This window comes from Podarcis melisellensis (genome assembly GCF_964234715.1).
Source record: "Podarcis melisellensis genome assembly, chromosome: 11".
NCBI classification, from domain to species: Eukaryota; Metazoa; Chordata; class Lepidosauria; order Squamata; family Lacertidae; genus Podarcis; species Podarcis melisellensis.
Genome location: NC_138543.1, coordinates 63,204,170 through 63,216,947, shown reverse-complemented (window position 1 = coordinate 63,216,947; position 12,778 = coordinate 63,204,170). Strand labels below are relative to the sequence as shown.

General features: G+C 51.3%; 1 protein-coding gene across 1 annotated transcript; it reads left to right on the top strand.

The window, feature by feature from the left end:
• The first annotated feature begins 4,510 nt into the window (after positions 1-4,510).
• On the top strand, positions 4,511-6,314 carry LOC309380187 (avidin-like). Its single transcript, XM_081930072.1, has 4 exons — positions 4,511-4,666; positions 5,184-5,397; positions 5,636-5,756; positions 6,126-6,314. The coding sequence occupies exons 1-4, from the start codon at positions 4,562-4,564 to the stop codon at positions 6,157-6,159; spliced, it is 474 nt and encodes a 157-aa protein (XP_081786198.1). The 5' UTR covers positions 4,511-4,561; the 3' UTR covers positions 6,160-6,314.
• The last annotated feature ends 6,464 nt before the right edge of the window (positions 6,315-12,778 follow it).

Here is a 12,778-nt window from a genome sequence, read left to right as displayed (position 1 = left end):
AAGTAAAATCTGGCATTCCAGCTGAAGCCAACTGAAGCCCGGGAATGCTTGTAGAGTCCTGTGGAAAACAAGATAAGCGAGGCAAAAGTTGCTTGAACCTTTACATTGATGCTCCACCTTGGCCCTTCTTAACCATTAACAGCATGGCTTGGTAGAACTTATGATCAAAGCCATTCAACACCATCCACTGGTATCCTGAATCCCATCTTAACACTGTATAATTTCCCACAAAAGACAACCTATTGAGGTCAAAACATGTCAGGATTATAGATACTTTTTCTTATATTGTTATATTACCAGACTTATCAATGCTAATTTTTTGTATACAGTACAATTGCCTCTTGTGCGCAATCAACTTTCATGATCTCAAGTATCCAGGATGTCAAATGTACTTTTGGATCAACCAGTCTCAGTTGGTTAAGCAGTTGATGGCTGAACAATTGAAAGTGGTCAGATCAATGCTTGATCAAGATGAAGAAAATGAGCCAGAGAAGCAGGAGGTGGAAGCTGGGAATGGGGAAGACTCAGAGGCAGAAATGACCTCCATACAAGGATTTGGAGGAGAAGAAGATAAAACTACAGGTGGTGATTTGCAAAGCTATCTGGATATGGCATTGGTGGCTGAGAGGGAAAGAAGCTGTAGGACCTCAGTCCTGGCCTTTAGTTCTAGCAGAGAGAAAGCACTGGAGTGAATTCAGAGAATGATGCTATTAAAGTTATGGAAAATATTGGAAAATATTGGAAAAAAGAAAGCGGAAAGAGTTGCATTCCAGACCCCTGCATGAGTTGGTGGACATAATCCCGCTCTGCCTTCATCACTCTCCTCCATTTCAGGCATGTCCCCATCGCCTCTGGTGGGGCCCCTGCTGTGAGTCTGGTCCTCCGCATCTTCTTCCTGCTCATCAGCTGCAGAGGGGGCTATGAGGGTGGAATGCAGATCTGGGCTGCTACAGGCTAGTTGTGGGAAGTACACGAGGTCTTGTGTTTCTTCCTCTCTTTGCACAGAAAGATCTTTTGACAGCTTTCTTAACTGCCTGTCCTGATCTGCCTTCTCCTGCTTTTCAGCCCATAATTCTATAGCTTTTTCCTACAGAATAGGGACGCGGGTGGCGCTGTGGGTTAAAGCCTCAGCGCCTAGGGCTTGCCGATCGAAAGGTCAGTGGTTCGAATCCCCGCGGCGGGGTGCGCTCCCGTTGCTCGGTCCCAGCACCTGCCAACCTAGCAGTTCGAAAGCACCCCCAGGTGCAAGTAGATAAATAGGGACCGCTTACTGGCGGGAAGGTAAACGGCGTTTCCGTGTGCGGCTCTGGCTCACCAGATGCAGCTTTGTCACGCTGGCCACGTGACCCGGAAGTGTCTCCGGACGGCGCTGGCCCCTGGCCTCTTAAGTGAGATGGGCGCACAACCCCAGAGTCTGTCAAGACTGGCCCGTACGGGCAGGGGTACCTTTACCTTTACCTTTCCTACAGAATAAAGAGCTATATAGGATTCCTTCCTGTGCTCCAGTGTCTAGCTTTTCCCTATTTTCTTTGGATATGTTAACTATCAGATATGCTTCACATGTGTGTGACAAGTTGGGTGTTCTCCCATGCCAGAGTCCAAAGGTGTGTGTGGAGCTCCCTTGGTTGGCAGTCAGTTTTGGAGATGCACTGCACTGGCTGCTGGGTCTCCCCACATTCTCTGGGGAAGATTTTCATCCTTTAGCAGGCAACATGTCATTTCCATAATGGATCTAAACTTTCTCTCTACAATATGTTGTGGGGCAATCCCTTCCTTTTCATGTCAACTGAACAGTACTCACCCCATTGTCAGTCCTGAGAACTGTGGTTTTTCTCTGGAGCTTGTAATTTGCCATGACAATATACTTTATGAAAATCTATGTTGTTGTTTAGTGGTGTCCGCCTCTTCATGACCCCCTGGACCAGAGCACGCCAGGCCCTCCTGTCTTCCACTGCCTCCCGCAGTTTGGTCAAACTCATGCTGGTAGCTTCGAGAACACTGTCCCACCATCTCGTCCTCCGTCGTCCCCTTCTCCTTGTGCCCTCCATCTTTCCCAGCATCAGGGTCTTTTCCAGAGAGTCTTCTCTTCTCATGAGGTGGCCAAAGTATTAGAGCCTCAGGTTCAGGATCTGTCCTTCCAGTGAGCACTCAGGGCTGATTTCCTGAAGAATGGATAGGTTTGTTCTTCTTGCAGTCCATGGGACTCCCAAGACTCTCCTCCAGCACCATAATTCAAAAGCATCCATTCTTCGGCGACCAGCCTTCTTGATGGTCCAGCTCTCACTTCCATACATCACTACTGGGAAAACCATAGCTTTAACTATATGATCCTTTGTTGGCAAGGTGATGTCTCTGCTTTTTAAGATGCTGTCTATAGTGTTTCACTTTTCTCCTCTAGAAAATACACAACAGAGAGTTATAGGGAAATGGGGGGGGGTTGTCTTTTACAACCCAGCTCTCTATTATTATTATTATTATTATTATTATTATTATTATTATTATTATTATTATTAAATATTTATACCCCGCCCATCTGGTAGGGTTTCCTCATCCACTCTGGGTGGCTCCCAACAGAATATTAAAAACACGATAGAAGATCAAACATTAAAAACCTCCCTTAACAGGGCTGCCTTCAGATGTCTTCTAAAAGTCAGATAGCTGTTTATTTCCTTGACATCTGATGGGTGGGTGTTCGACAAGGTGGGTGCCACTAAGAAGGCCCTCTGCCTCAAGGGATTCAGTGTCCCCCTAATTTTGTTGTCGGTCAGAGAAAATTAAATGAAGGCAAGAACTAGTGAAAGCAAGGAAGATCTTTATTTTTTCTGTTGCAACAGAGTTCCAACCCAGGTATGCGGGAACTTTTAAAGGCTTTCAAAATTGCATTGCCCTTTAGCCAAGGACCACCCAGAAAGGATCATATACAGAGAGTGTGGCTTGTCTCCTGTCTGTCAAGATATCTGATAATTGTATGCTGATTGCCCTGGACCATCCTTTTGAAATGGTATATACCTTAGTTCCTGACTCTTGCCCATTGCTAAAAGAAGATGCCCTCTTGACAGGTCCGCTCTGCTTTACTTGCCAGACTGGTTTTTGCAGAGGGCAAGCCCCTTCATTCCAAGCAGTTTATTTGTTTACAGGATTTACAAGTGAAAAATAACTATTTTGAAAGGTACCCCCCCATACTTCCTTCTACTGCAGAAAAATATTTGGGGTCATCAAAAGAGTCTCAGGATTGCTCTCTTGCACCATTTCAGAATATAGTTTATGTACCTATGTTTGTATGCCCATCCTGTGTATTTATTGTAGGGACGTCTATAGATGCTAGGAGAGGCTATATTTATGAGATATTATCTTTCCTTCCTTCCTCATGTCTGTGAGCTCAGCAGTGCCCATCCCTTTGCAGCTTAAAAGGGAAGCTTGGATAGGCTAGGGTTAGCTTTAAGGCAGACTGGATTCTCCTGGTATTTTCCCTTCTTTGTCCTCCTTAACACAATCACACAACAGATGTGTAAAAGGTAAAAACAACCGTTATTCACTCAGAACATTTATTGAAGAGTAACAGAAACCGCAGCTGTGTTTAGGCAGCCTTAGCAAAGATGGTGTCAGCAGTGGAGCTGGGACACGGAGATTGTGCTCACGTTTCTGGCTTGGTGATGAGATGAAGAGCAAAGAGTGACGAGAGGCGAAGGAGAGGATGTGCCCAGGTCAGGGCACGGTGGGAATGTACTGACTGAGCTACCAGGTGGGCACCAGGAGGCCTCAGCTGAAACTGACTCTACAGCTCTAGGATTCTCTGATTCCTCGACGTTGCGCCGCAGACCGCCCCAAATGAGGCATTGAGATGCTTCTAAGCCAATAAGCCCCAAACGTTGCAACCTTTCTCTCCTCCCGCAGCCCCTTGGCTGAGCCTTTTCCAGCTCCGCAGACTTCTTTTTGGGGTTGAGGTGCTTCCTCTCCCCTGAAATGTCTGAGGTCCTTCTGTCCCAAATCAGCCACGGAGATCTTCTCCCGCAGCGTCAGGAGTTCGCAGGGCTCAGCTGACTACAGTACAAAAAGCTGAGCCTTTGGTGTCATCACCAAGTCCTATGGAACTCTCTGCCACTGGAGATTCCGCAGGTGCAGTCTGTGCCAAATTTTAAACGCCTGCTGAAACCTCTTCCTTTCCGCCAGGCCTAGGCAACCCCCACAACGGTCAACTGAATATTGTTTCTTGTTTTTTTAAAGTTGTTTTCAACTTTTTATGATTTTACTGTGTGGTTTTATATTGTCCTAAACAGCTGTGGTATATTCTATGGTACAGCAGTATACGAATATATATAGCTATAAAGAAATAAGGAAGGAAGGAAGGAAGTAAATAGATAACGGTGCCTGTTGGCAGGTGGTCGAACATCTTTCCTGGCCGGGGTGGGGAGATGCCCGGGATACCTCTGCCAGCCCCTCCGCCCTCTTGGCAGCTGTCTCCGCACCGCGCCCACCCGACTTGCGCAATTGCCCGCCCGCCCGGGCGCTATAAGAGGGCGGCCGCCGGCTCGAGGGGGACATTCCCTTCCTGGCATCGAGGATGGCGCAGCGCTCGGTCTCTCTCGGCGGCCTGGCAGGCTTGGCGCTCCTGGGCGCCCTTCTCTCCCTCTCGCCCGCCGAAAGCCAGACCCCTCCCCTGCCCAAGGTAGGGCCGGGCCGAGGGAAGGCAATCGGGCGGGCAAGCGGCGCCGGCTGCCTTCGGAGGGGACACCCGCACCGGGGCGGAGGGGCTTCGCCGGGTCTCTGTCTCGCCCTCCCGTCTGCGAAAGGGGAAGGCAACAGAGAAGTCAAAGTGCGAAGGGAGCGGGGCTGTCGAGGCGCACTTGGGGGCGGGTTGTGTGTTTCTCTGGGGGCCTTGGAAGCCACTGCTGCTGCCGGCTTCCCCTGCTTGTTTCCCGGGGTCTTAATTTCCGACGTGCAGCAGCTGCCGCAGGCGCTTTGCATGAGGTTCCTTCGGATGGGATCGAAAGTGGCGAGCAGGCGCAATCTCCACTGGGCGCAAAGCACCCCTTTCGATCTCCGCGCCCGTTTGTCCGGGCTGGAGGGGGTCTCTCTCTGATCTGGGGGAGGGGAGTAGTCTTCGGGGTTGGACTTGATGACCCTTTGGGGTCTCTTCCCACTGTCCCTTCTCTGACTCGCTTCTCTCCCCTCTGGCCCCGTAGTGCAACCTGCAGGGGATGTGGGTGAACGATCTGGGCTCCCGGATGTTCATCGGGCCCCTGAACGCGGCCGGCCAGTTCTCGGGCTACTACCTGGCCGCCGTCTCGGCTGCCCCCGACGCCGCCATCCGGGAGTCGCCCCTGCACGGCACGCAGCACCCCAACCCCCCGCGCGCCCAGCCCACCTTCGGCTTCTCCGTCAACTGGTCCTTCTACGGTAGGCGGGGGGGGGGGCAGGAGGGGAGAGGGAGGGGTCTGAGCAGCCCCATGGACGAAGAAGAGAAGGGCTCCCAGCCGCCAGGGGCCCTCTCGTTCACGCGGTGGCGTCGGGGGCCCAACTTGGGCTGGCCAGCCCAGGGACAGAAACTCTGTCGCCCCTGAAGGAGAGGCTGGACGGCCTCGGCTCGGCGCCAGCCCACCGACCTCCCTCTCTCTGCCCCCCCCCGCCCCCGTAGACTCCACCACCGTCTTCGTGGGGCAGTGCTTCTTGGATGAAAACGGCGACGAGTTCTTGGAGGCGACGTGGCTGCTGCGGGAGGAGGTGGCGACTCACGCAGACAACTGGAAGGCCACCCGGTAAGCCTCCCCGAGGGCCCGACTGGGGAGGGCGTCCCCCATCCATTAAAACAGGCAGGCGAGGACCTCGAGGGCGAAGGAGCGTCAGTTTCCTTCCTAGTAATAAGAAGAAACTTTTCGCTGCTGCTCCCGATGGTCCCCCCCCTCTCATTTCCGTAACAGTACAAAGCAGATCTCGGGGACCAGGCTGCCCCCACGAAGGCGGGCCTAGGTCCCAGCTCAGCCCCCACCCTCCATCAACTCCCTGTCTGCAAAGAGCCCCAACCCATGATATGAAATCATGCCAGAGTCGTCCAGGAGCCCTCCTGACCCAAGAAAATGCCAACTGAATGGTTGATCTGAAAGTTCTCTCCCTCTCTCTCCTTGCAGGGTTGGCCAGAACGTCTATGTGCGTGTCAGATGAAAAGGAGCCAGGATCTGGGCCTGCTTCTGCTACTCGTGCGTAGGACCAGCTAGAAGACAACTCCCCTTCCCTCCACCAACACTGCCCCCACCTTTTCCACAGGGAGGGGCAATCACCCCCCCTCAGGGCAGGGGTTGGGGGTGCTGCTTTTACCACCCCACCCGCTAGAGAGAACAGTTGCTGCAGGTGGTGGCAGCTTTTGATAAGGCAACTGCTGAGGCTTTATTCTCTGCACTTGCTAGGGGCTTTTGGGTGGCCTTTTACATGTTTTAAACCTTCTTTTCAATGCTCTGTGCCTGCCCCAGAGAACTGTCTCATGGGGCAATTGCAGGCAGGAAACCAATAAACAAACCTTTCTGCTGTTAAACATGTCAGAAAAATCACCTTCAAGGCCAGCATAGTGTTTGAATGTTAGCATCCCAGAGGGAATACTGACATCACCACCGTCCGCCTCCCCCCACAAAAAAACCCTGGGAGAAGGCAGGGGGTCCCTCAACAGGTGGAGAGGCAGGCACTCCACTGCCCTGGAAACACAGAGGATCACGGGGGGGGGGCAGGACATTGACACAGCCCCCTCCCCTCATTGAGAGAACTACACTGAGGCTCAGAGCAAAAGGCCGGGCCACCACCAGGAATGGCCAGGGAAGAGGGGGCACTACCTACTCTTGCCCCCCCCGACACACCTGGAGCAACAGACATCCGCCCACAAAAAGGCACAGAGAGCCTCCCCCTCACCAATCACCGTTTGTTTTAAGTTCAAATTATTCAGCCTATAGAAATAACAGTGGGGCAGCCCCCAGATTGTACAGAGCGTGGGTCCAGCTAACCTGATAAAGGACCCCCTTCAGTGTGGGAGGGGCAGGCCCCAAACCTCTGTGTGCCAGAGAAAGGAGCCAGCCCTGTTCCCCCAAACTCAAGACACACACGTGTCCCCTCCCCCACTGACAGGCTGAAGCCCCACACAACAGCTCTGGCTCTCGGGTCCTGGAGGGGTCAGTTGTCTGTCACCTGAGGAGGGGGCTTGATTCGCACATGGTGCCTGACTCCTAGAAGACTCTCGTACAGACAGTCCCCTGCATCCCCAAGGCTCTGGAGAAACTGGGCCCCACCTCCAGGGGTGGTACGCAAGTGCAGTAATTTGGGGCAATGGTATTCAGATAAAGCTACAAAGATCTTAAATTGGCACATTATCCTAACTTCGGAATTAGCACTTTTGTCTATGAGGGGAGCCAGGATTTGCACCATAAGACTTGACAGGGCAGCTGCTCCTAGTAGCTAGAATGACACCAGGGTTTTGGGAAAACGTAGACGGGGCCAGTCTTGCCACTTGAAACATGAAAGTGTGGATATTGCATGGCTGGAAAAACTAACAAAGAAGCCGAGAGTCCTCTGGGGCCAAAGGAAAAAGGGGGAGTTTATCCCTTTCTTCTCTGACTTTGTAAGCAAGGAGGAACACGGCTGAGGACCACCAACCCCCTTGGCCCACAAATGAATATGGCCACTGACTCCCGGGAATCCCTTTCCATTACAGTCAAACCTCCATTGTCAAATGTAATCCGTTCTGGAAGCCCATTCGGCTTCCAAAATGTTCAACAACTGAAGCGTGGCTTCCTGTTGGCTGCACGAGCCTCTTGCACTCAAGAGGAAGCTGCATCAGATGTCTGGCTTCCGAAAAACGTTTGAAGACCGGAACATTCACTTCCGCGTTTTTGGCATTCGAGAGCCAAGGTTTGACTCTGTTATGGTAAGGTATGTGTTTCACAATCATGCCTTGTTTAAACATTACTCCCATGTCATAAACCGTTCCAGTCAACTTCCAGAAAGATGGACTGAAGAAAGCTCACCTGAAGACAGCAGCGGAGCACTTGGGGCAGCGCTCGCGCCCTATGCCCAGGTCCAGGGCCAGATGTGCGTGGGGCGGGGCCAGGCAGAGGGCAAGAAGCTTCCGAGGACTCTGCCTGCCTCCTCTCACTCAGCCTACAGCTGAGGGGGAGGTGGTGGGCAGACTGTTTTGGGCAGTGCGGAGCCTGCGGGCACCCAAGCCACTGTGTCACTCCCAGGAGAGATGCGTGGCTCAGGCGTGCTGCAGGCCCTGTGGTGAGTGCCGCCTGGCATTTTGTAACCCCTTCAGTGGTGACACCCAGGGTGGCCGCCCTCACTGCACCCCCTTCCTACGCCCCGCCTGAAGAGTCTCCCACGCCGCCCAAAGAAACCCAGGACACTCAAGCGCAGGATAGTGCCAAAGGCGCCCACTCGAGGAGAGAAAGAAGGGACAAGAGCACCCCCCCTCTAGAAAGCAACAGGGGAGCCTGACCACATTCCAGCTCTCCCTCTTTTGATGGGAACAGCCTCACGCTGCCTGTCTAGCTGAGAGAGACAGGGAGAGCCGGCCAGGCTTAGAACAGCTGCAGAGGGCTCTGTGTCTGCCACTGGTCACAAGTCAAGGGCTGCCTGTTCAGATCAAAATCAACTGGAAACAAAGAAAGGACAACTGAAGTTGCAAGAACAAGCTGACATTTGCAGGGTACAGAATAAGGAGGGAATTTCAAGGAGGCAATGTGGTAGTAGACACTGGAAGGTGGCTGGTAGGCCGACCCAACATTTATGGGATCTGCAACTTCTTGGAGTTGTTATGGACAAAGGGGAGGTACCCTAACCAACACATCAGAAGGGTTGACCTCCTGAGCTGAGCACTGTAAGGGCTTGACAACAGCACTGTTCCAGAGCAAAGGAGAAAAGCCCATTTTCCAAAACACAGAAATTCACCAGAAATAACAAAATAAATGGTTTCATTTAGTGCCAAAGCATAATAAAATGGTGGTCCAGGGATAGAGGGGACTTGACTCATGGCATGAAGGGAACAAGGACGCGATAATCCTCCAGATGTATCATCACAGACTCTGAATCCCCCTCCCATCTGCCAGACTAGGTGCTATCAAAATCACCACAGGAAAGCCCAGCCCCAGAGGGGAAGGAGGCCCAGGAGGAGCAAAGAAGCTGCGCCAACCAAGTTTTAATGAGAAAAGGAGGTGTAAATGCCGCCTTCTGCCAGGGGCATGTCTGGATCTCACAGCAGTGGCGTAGCGTGGGGGGTGCAGGGGGGCCCGGCCGCACTGGGCGCAACATCTGGGGGTTAGGGTTAGGGGGCGCAAATCCATGGGTTAAGGGGCGCAAATCCACGGGTTAGGGGGTGCAAATTACTTGCCTTGCCCTGGGTGCTGACAACCCACGCTACGCCACTGTGCCACAGCCTTTCATGTGAGATGTAATCCACTGGGAGCAGTCAAGTACAACATTCCTTGTTTTGCTAGAGTGGACATGCAAGGGAATGTTTGGTCCAGCCAGTCGAAACTTCCTGTTGCTCCTGGGCTGGAGCATCCTTCCTTGCATGGGACTAGTGGGTGAGTGTGACCTTGCCAGACCTGGTCAAAGGCCAAGGCCTGCTGCCACTCTCCCTCTTCTCCATCTTCCTTTCGTCCTGCGAACTTCCTGGACTGCTACCTGCAGCCACTAAGGTAAATCTCCCTTATGGGGTAAACCTGTTTGTAACTTTAAGCCTCAAGCCTGCCTTCAGGGATCATACTGTCCTCTGCCTGATCAAGAGTAAACTTTCTTTTTGTTGCTTATGAATAAGACTGTGGTGTCTTTATTCTTTTAGGAGGGATTCAAAGGGTCTTACCAGGAAAGTATTAGGACACATTTCAATCTGGACAAGCCAGACTGAATTGCGTATTGTCTTAAGGAACTCACATGAGTTTGCAACTAGTTTTCTGCTGTGTAAAGGGGAATCCACTCTGCTAAGTGAAGGAACTTGCTAGCGCATGTTAGGAAGGATATTAATAAACACTATATCCTCTCCTGCCACCCTGAACATTCCCACATTTCTGTGACATACCACTGATGTATGCTGTGTGAAATGCAGCGCTTTTCCCCCTAGAAAAATCGGTGCTAGTACTCACCCCGAAGTGCCACACTTTTAAACCAAAAAGGGAGGTGCCAGTACTTCATACCCTTGAGTACTCCCTGGTGAAATGCATTGTGGGAACTTTGAAGAACAACCCACGTGCTTTTTCTTCTGGACTTCTTCGTTTTTTGTGGAGCTTGGAGCCTTGTGGCAGCAATAAATGGACAGGCTTCCTATCTGCTGTTTTGCTTCCGTTTGCCTGGCTGTGGTCTCTTGCTTGAGGCTGACCAAGTCTGAACCCGCAGGGCTAGACCATACCCCAAGATTTTGTGACCTTATCAGATTTTTAAATGTTGCCATTTTTCTTTCTTTTTGCTATGAGCCACACACCAGGCAAGAAAAGGCTAGTGACGACTGCCGCCAAGGCTTGGGGTCGTAAAATGTTAGCACCACCTACCGTAATTTTATTCATTTTAGCTCTCTTTTACTCTCCTCCTCCCCCCTTCTTCCTCTTACTCTTTACTCGCAGCAGCTCCCCCTCCCCCGCCCCACTAGAAGCAGGCACCAGAGAGTGAGAAGCGCAGGTCGGCTGGTTGGGGTTTAAAAGCCTCTACCCCTCTCTCCTACTCTCCTTTCCCCTTTCTTCCCTTCCTACCCACCGTCAACCACCCCCTGAGCCAGGGGGACCAGGGAAGGACGCAGACCACCCCCCGCCCCTCAACTGAATCCATCTGTCAGTGAAAGGGAGCGACACACTCACCGGCAGGTCTGTCAAAATCTAGTTGCTGGAGAGCTCTCTGGCGGCGTAGCAACAAAGCTGCTCGCTCTAGTGCAAGACTAAACAGGGAACCCTCTGATTAAAAACCTAATTGCCGGTGCTTCACTTTTTCCTATCTTTTAAATTTTGTTAAAATCAGGAATGGGGGGCAGTTAAATGACTCCCCAAAAATCCCAAGTCTCAAATTAAGACCAGAACAATGACTGTTTACACAGGCACCAGACATGCACAACAGCAAAGAGCTCAGAAAAGGCAGATTCATTTCCACCAAAGGAACACTAGATGGCAAAGCTAAGCAGTTAGACTTCATCCAGAAAACACTAAATAAATTCATTTCCTTCTCCAAATGGGAAGCAAGCCTGGGAAGTGACCTCAACCTAAATGTGAGAGGAAACTCCCTGAGAAACATCCACCCCACAATCCCATGGGCAGCCTTCCTCTGAGGGAAACCCCGAAAAACTGAGAGAGACTATTAAAAATGCTTTTAAAATGGTGGCCCTATGCGATATTTGGGGTGAAAGGAACCCAGGTGGTACAAACATTGGTAACATTGAGATTGCAGGCCAGGCCCCAGCAGAAGCTGCCCTCAGGAAACACAAACTGCCCCATCCCCACTCACCCCCCTGCCCCACAGCACAGCTCAAAACATCCAAATAAATGCACGGCAAGCTAAAGGCTTGTCGTGCCTAACAGATTTCCACAAAAATGACACCCCCTTACTGATACAGGAAATACAAGACAAACTAGGGGACACCCAGATCCCCCGGCTAACACACCACCAACTACACGCCTTCTTAAATAACCCAGCAAGAAAAGCAGCAGACACTAGATCTTTGACCACCTTTGAAAAGGCAAAGAGGGCCAGGCAAGAGGGAGATGCTCTCCATAAGCAGCGTCAGCAAGGACATCAGAGGAGCCTGGATCAGGCCAGAGCCCCTCCCCCGCTCCGACTGCCAAGTCTGGCATCCTTTTCTCACAGTGGCCAAACAGATACTGTGTTTTTCGCTCTATAAGACGCACCAGACCACAAGACGCACCTAGTTTTTGGAGGAGGAAAACAAAAAAATATATATTCTGACTCTCAGAAGCCAGAACAGCAAGAGGGATCGTTGCACAGTGAAAGCAGCGATCCCTCTAGCTGTTCTGGCTTCTGGGATAGCTGCGCAGCCTGCATTCGCTCCGTAAGACGCACACACATTTCCCCCTTACTTGTTAGGAGGGAAAAAGTGAGCTGAGTGTAGCAACTCTCCCCGTTGGTGACTCTCAGCAACTGGTATTCATTGAATCACAGAGCTGTAGAGTTGGAAGGGACCTCAAGGGTCATCTAGTCCAACCCCCTGCAATGCAGGAATCACAGCTAAAGCATCCAGGACAGATGGCCAGGCAACCCAGATTCTGAGTACTTCCACTTTGTCGATCAGTTCCTCCCAGCTGGTGAGGACCAGGCCCAAGATAGACGATCCCCTTGCTACTTCTGGGGAAAGAAATTGTCAGGAAGGCAACGGAAGATGTTGTTGGCCTTTACCTTCTTGGCAGAGTTTGAGTTACAACAGATATCAGGGAAGTTGAAATCTCCCATGACCACTATATCTCTCCTTTTTGAATGGTTGGTAATCTGCTCTAGTAAGGCGTCACCCAAGTTTTCAGTCTGGCTTGGCGGTCTATAGCAGACCCCCCACAGTAAGGTCCCTGTTGTGTTTCTCTCCCACAATTTTTATCCATATACTCTCAATGTGCTTTCCACGCTCCAGGTCATGGTTCTCTTCACAAGTGTACACATTCTTTACATATAAAGGTCCTCCTCCTCCCTTCCTGTTTAGTCTATTCCTTTTGAACAGGTTATACCCCTCAATTCCTACATTCTAGTCATGAGTCGTATGTCACGGCTAAAATGGCCGCTGTTTCTTTAATGCGAATAAAGCTGGGTCAGCGTGACT

Bases quoted from the DNA above. Each gene is read 5' to 3' on its own strand.
- LOC309380187 (XM_081930072.1), top strand. From the start codon at position 4,562: ATGGCGCAGCGCTCGGTCTCTCTCGGCGGCCTGGCAGGCTTGGCGCTC. The intron at 4,667-5,183 runs GTAGGGCCGGGC...CTGGCCCCGTAG, and splicing joins AGACCCCTCCCCTGCCCAAG to TGCAACCTGCAGGGGATGTG. The intron at 5,398-5,635 runs GTAGGCGGGGGG...CCGCCCCCGTAG, and splicing joins CGTCAACTGGTCCTTCTACG to ACTCCACCACCGTCTTCGTG.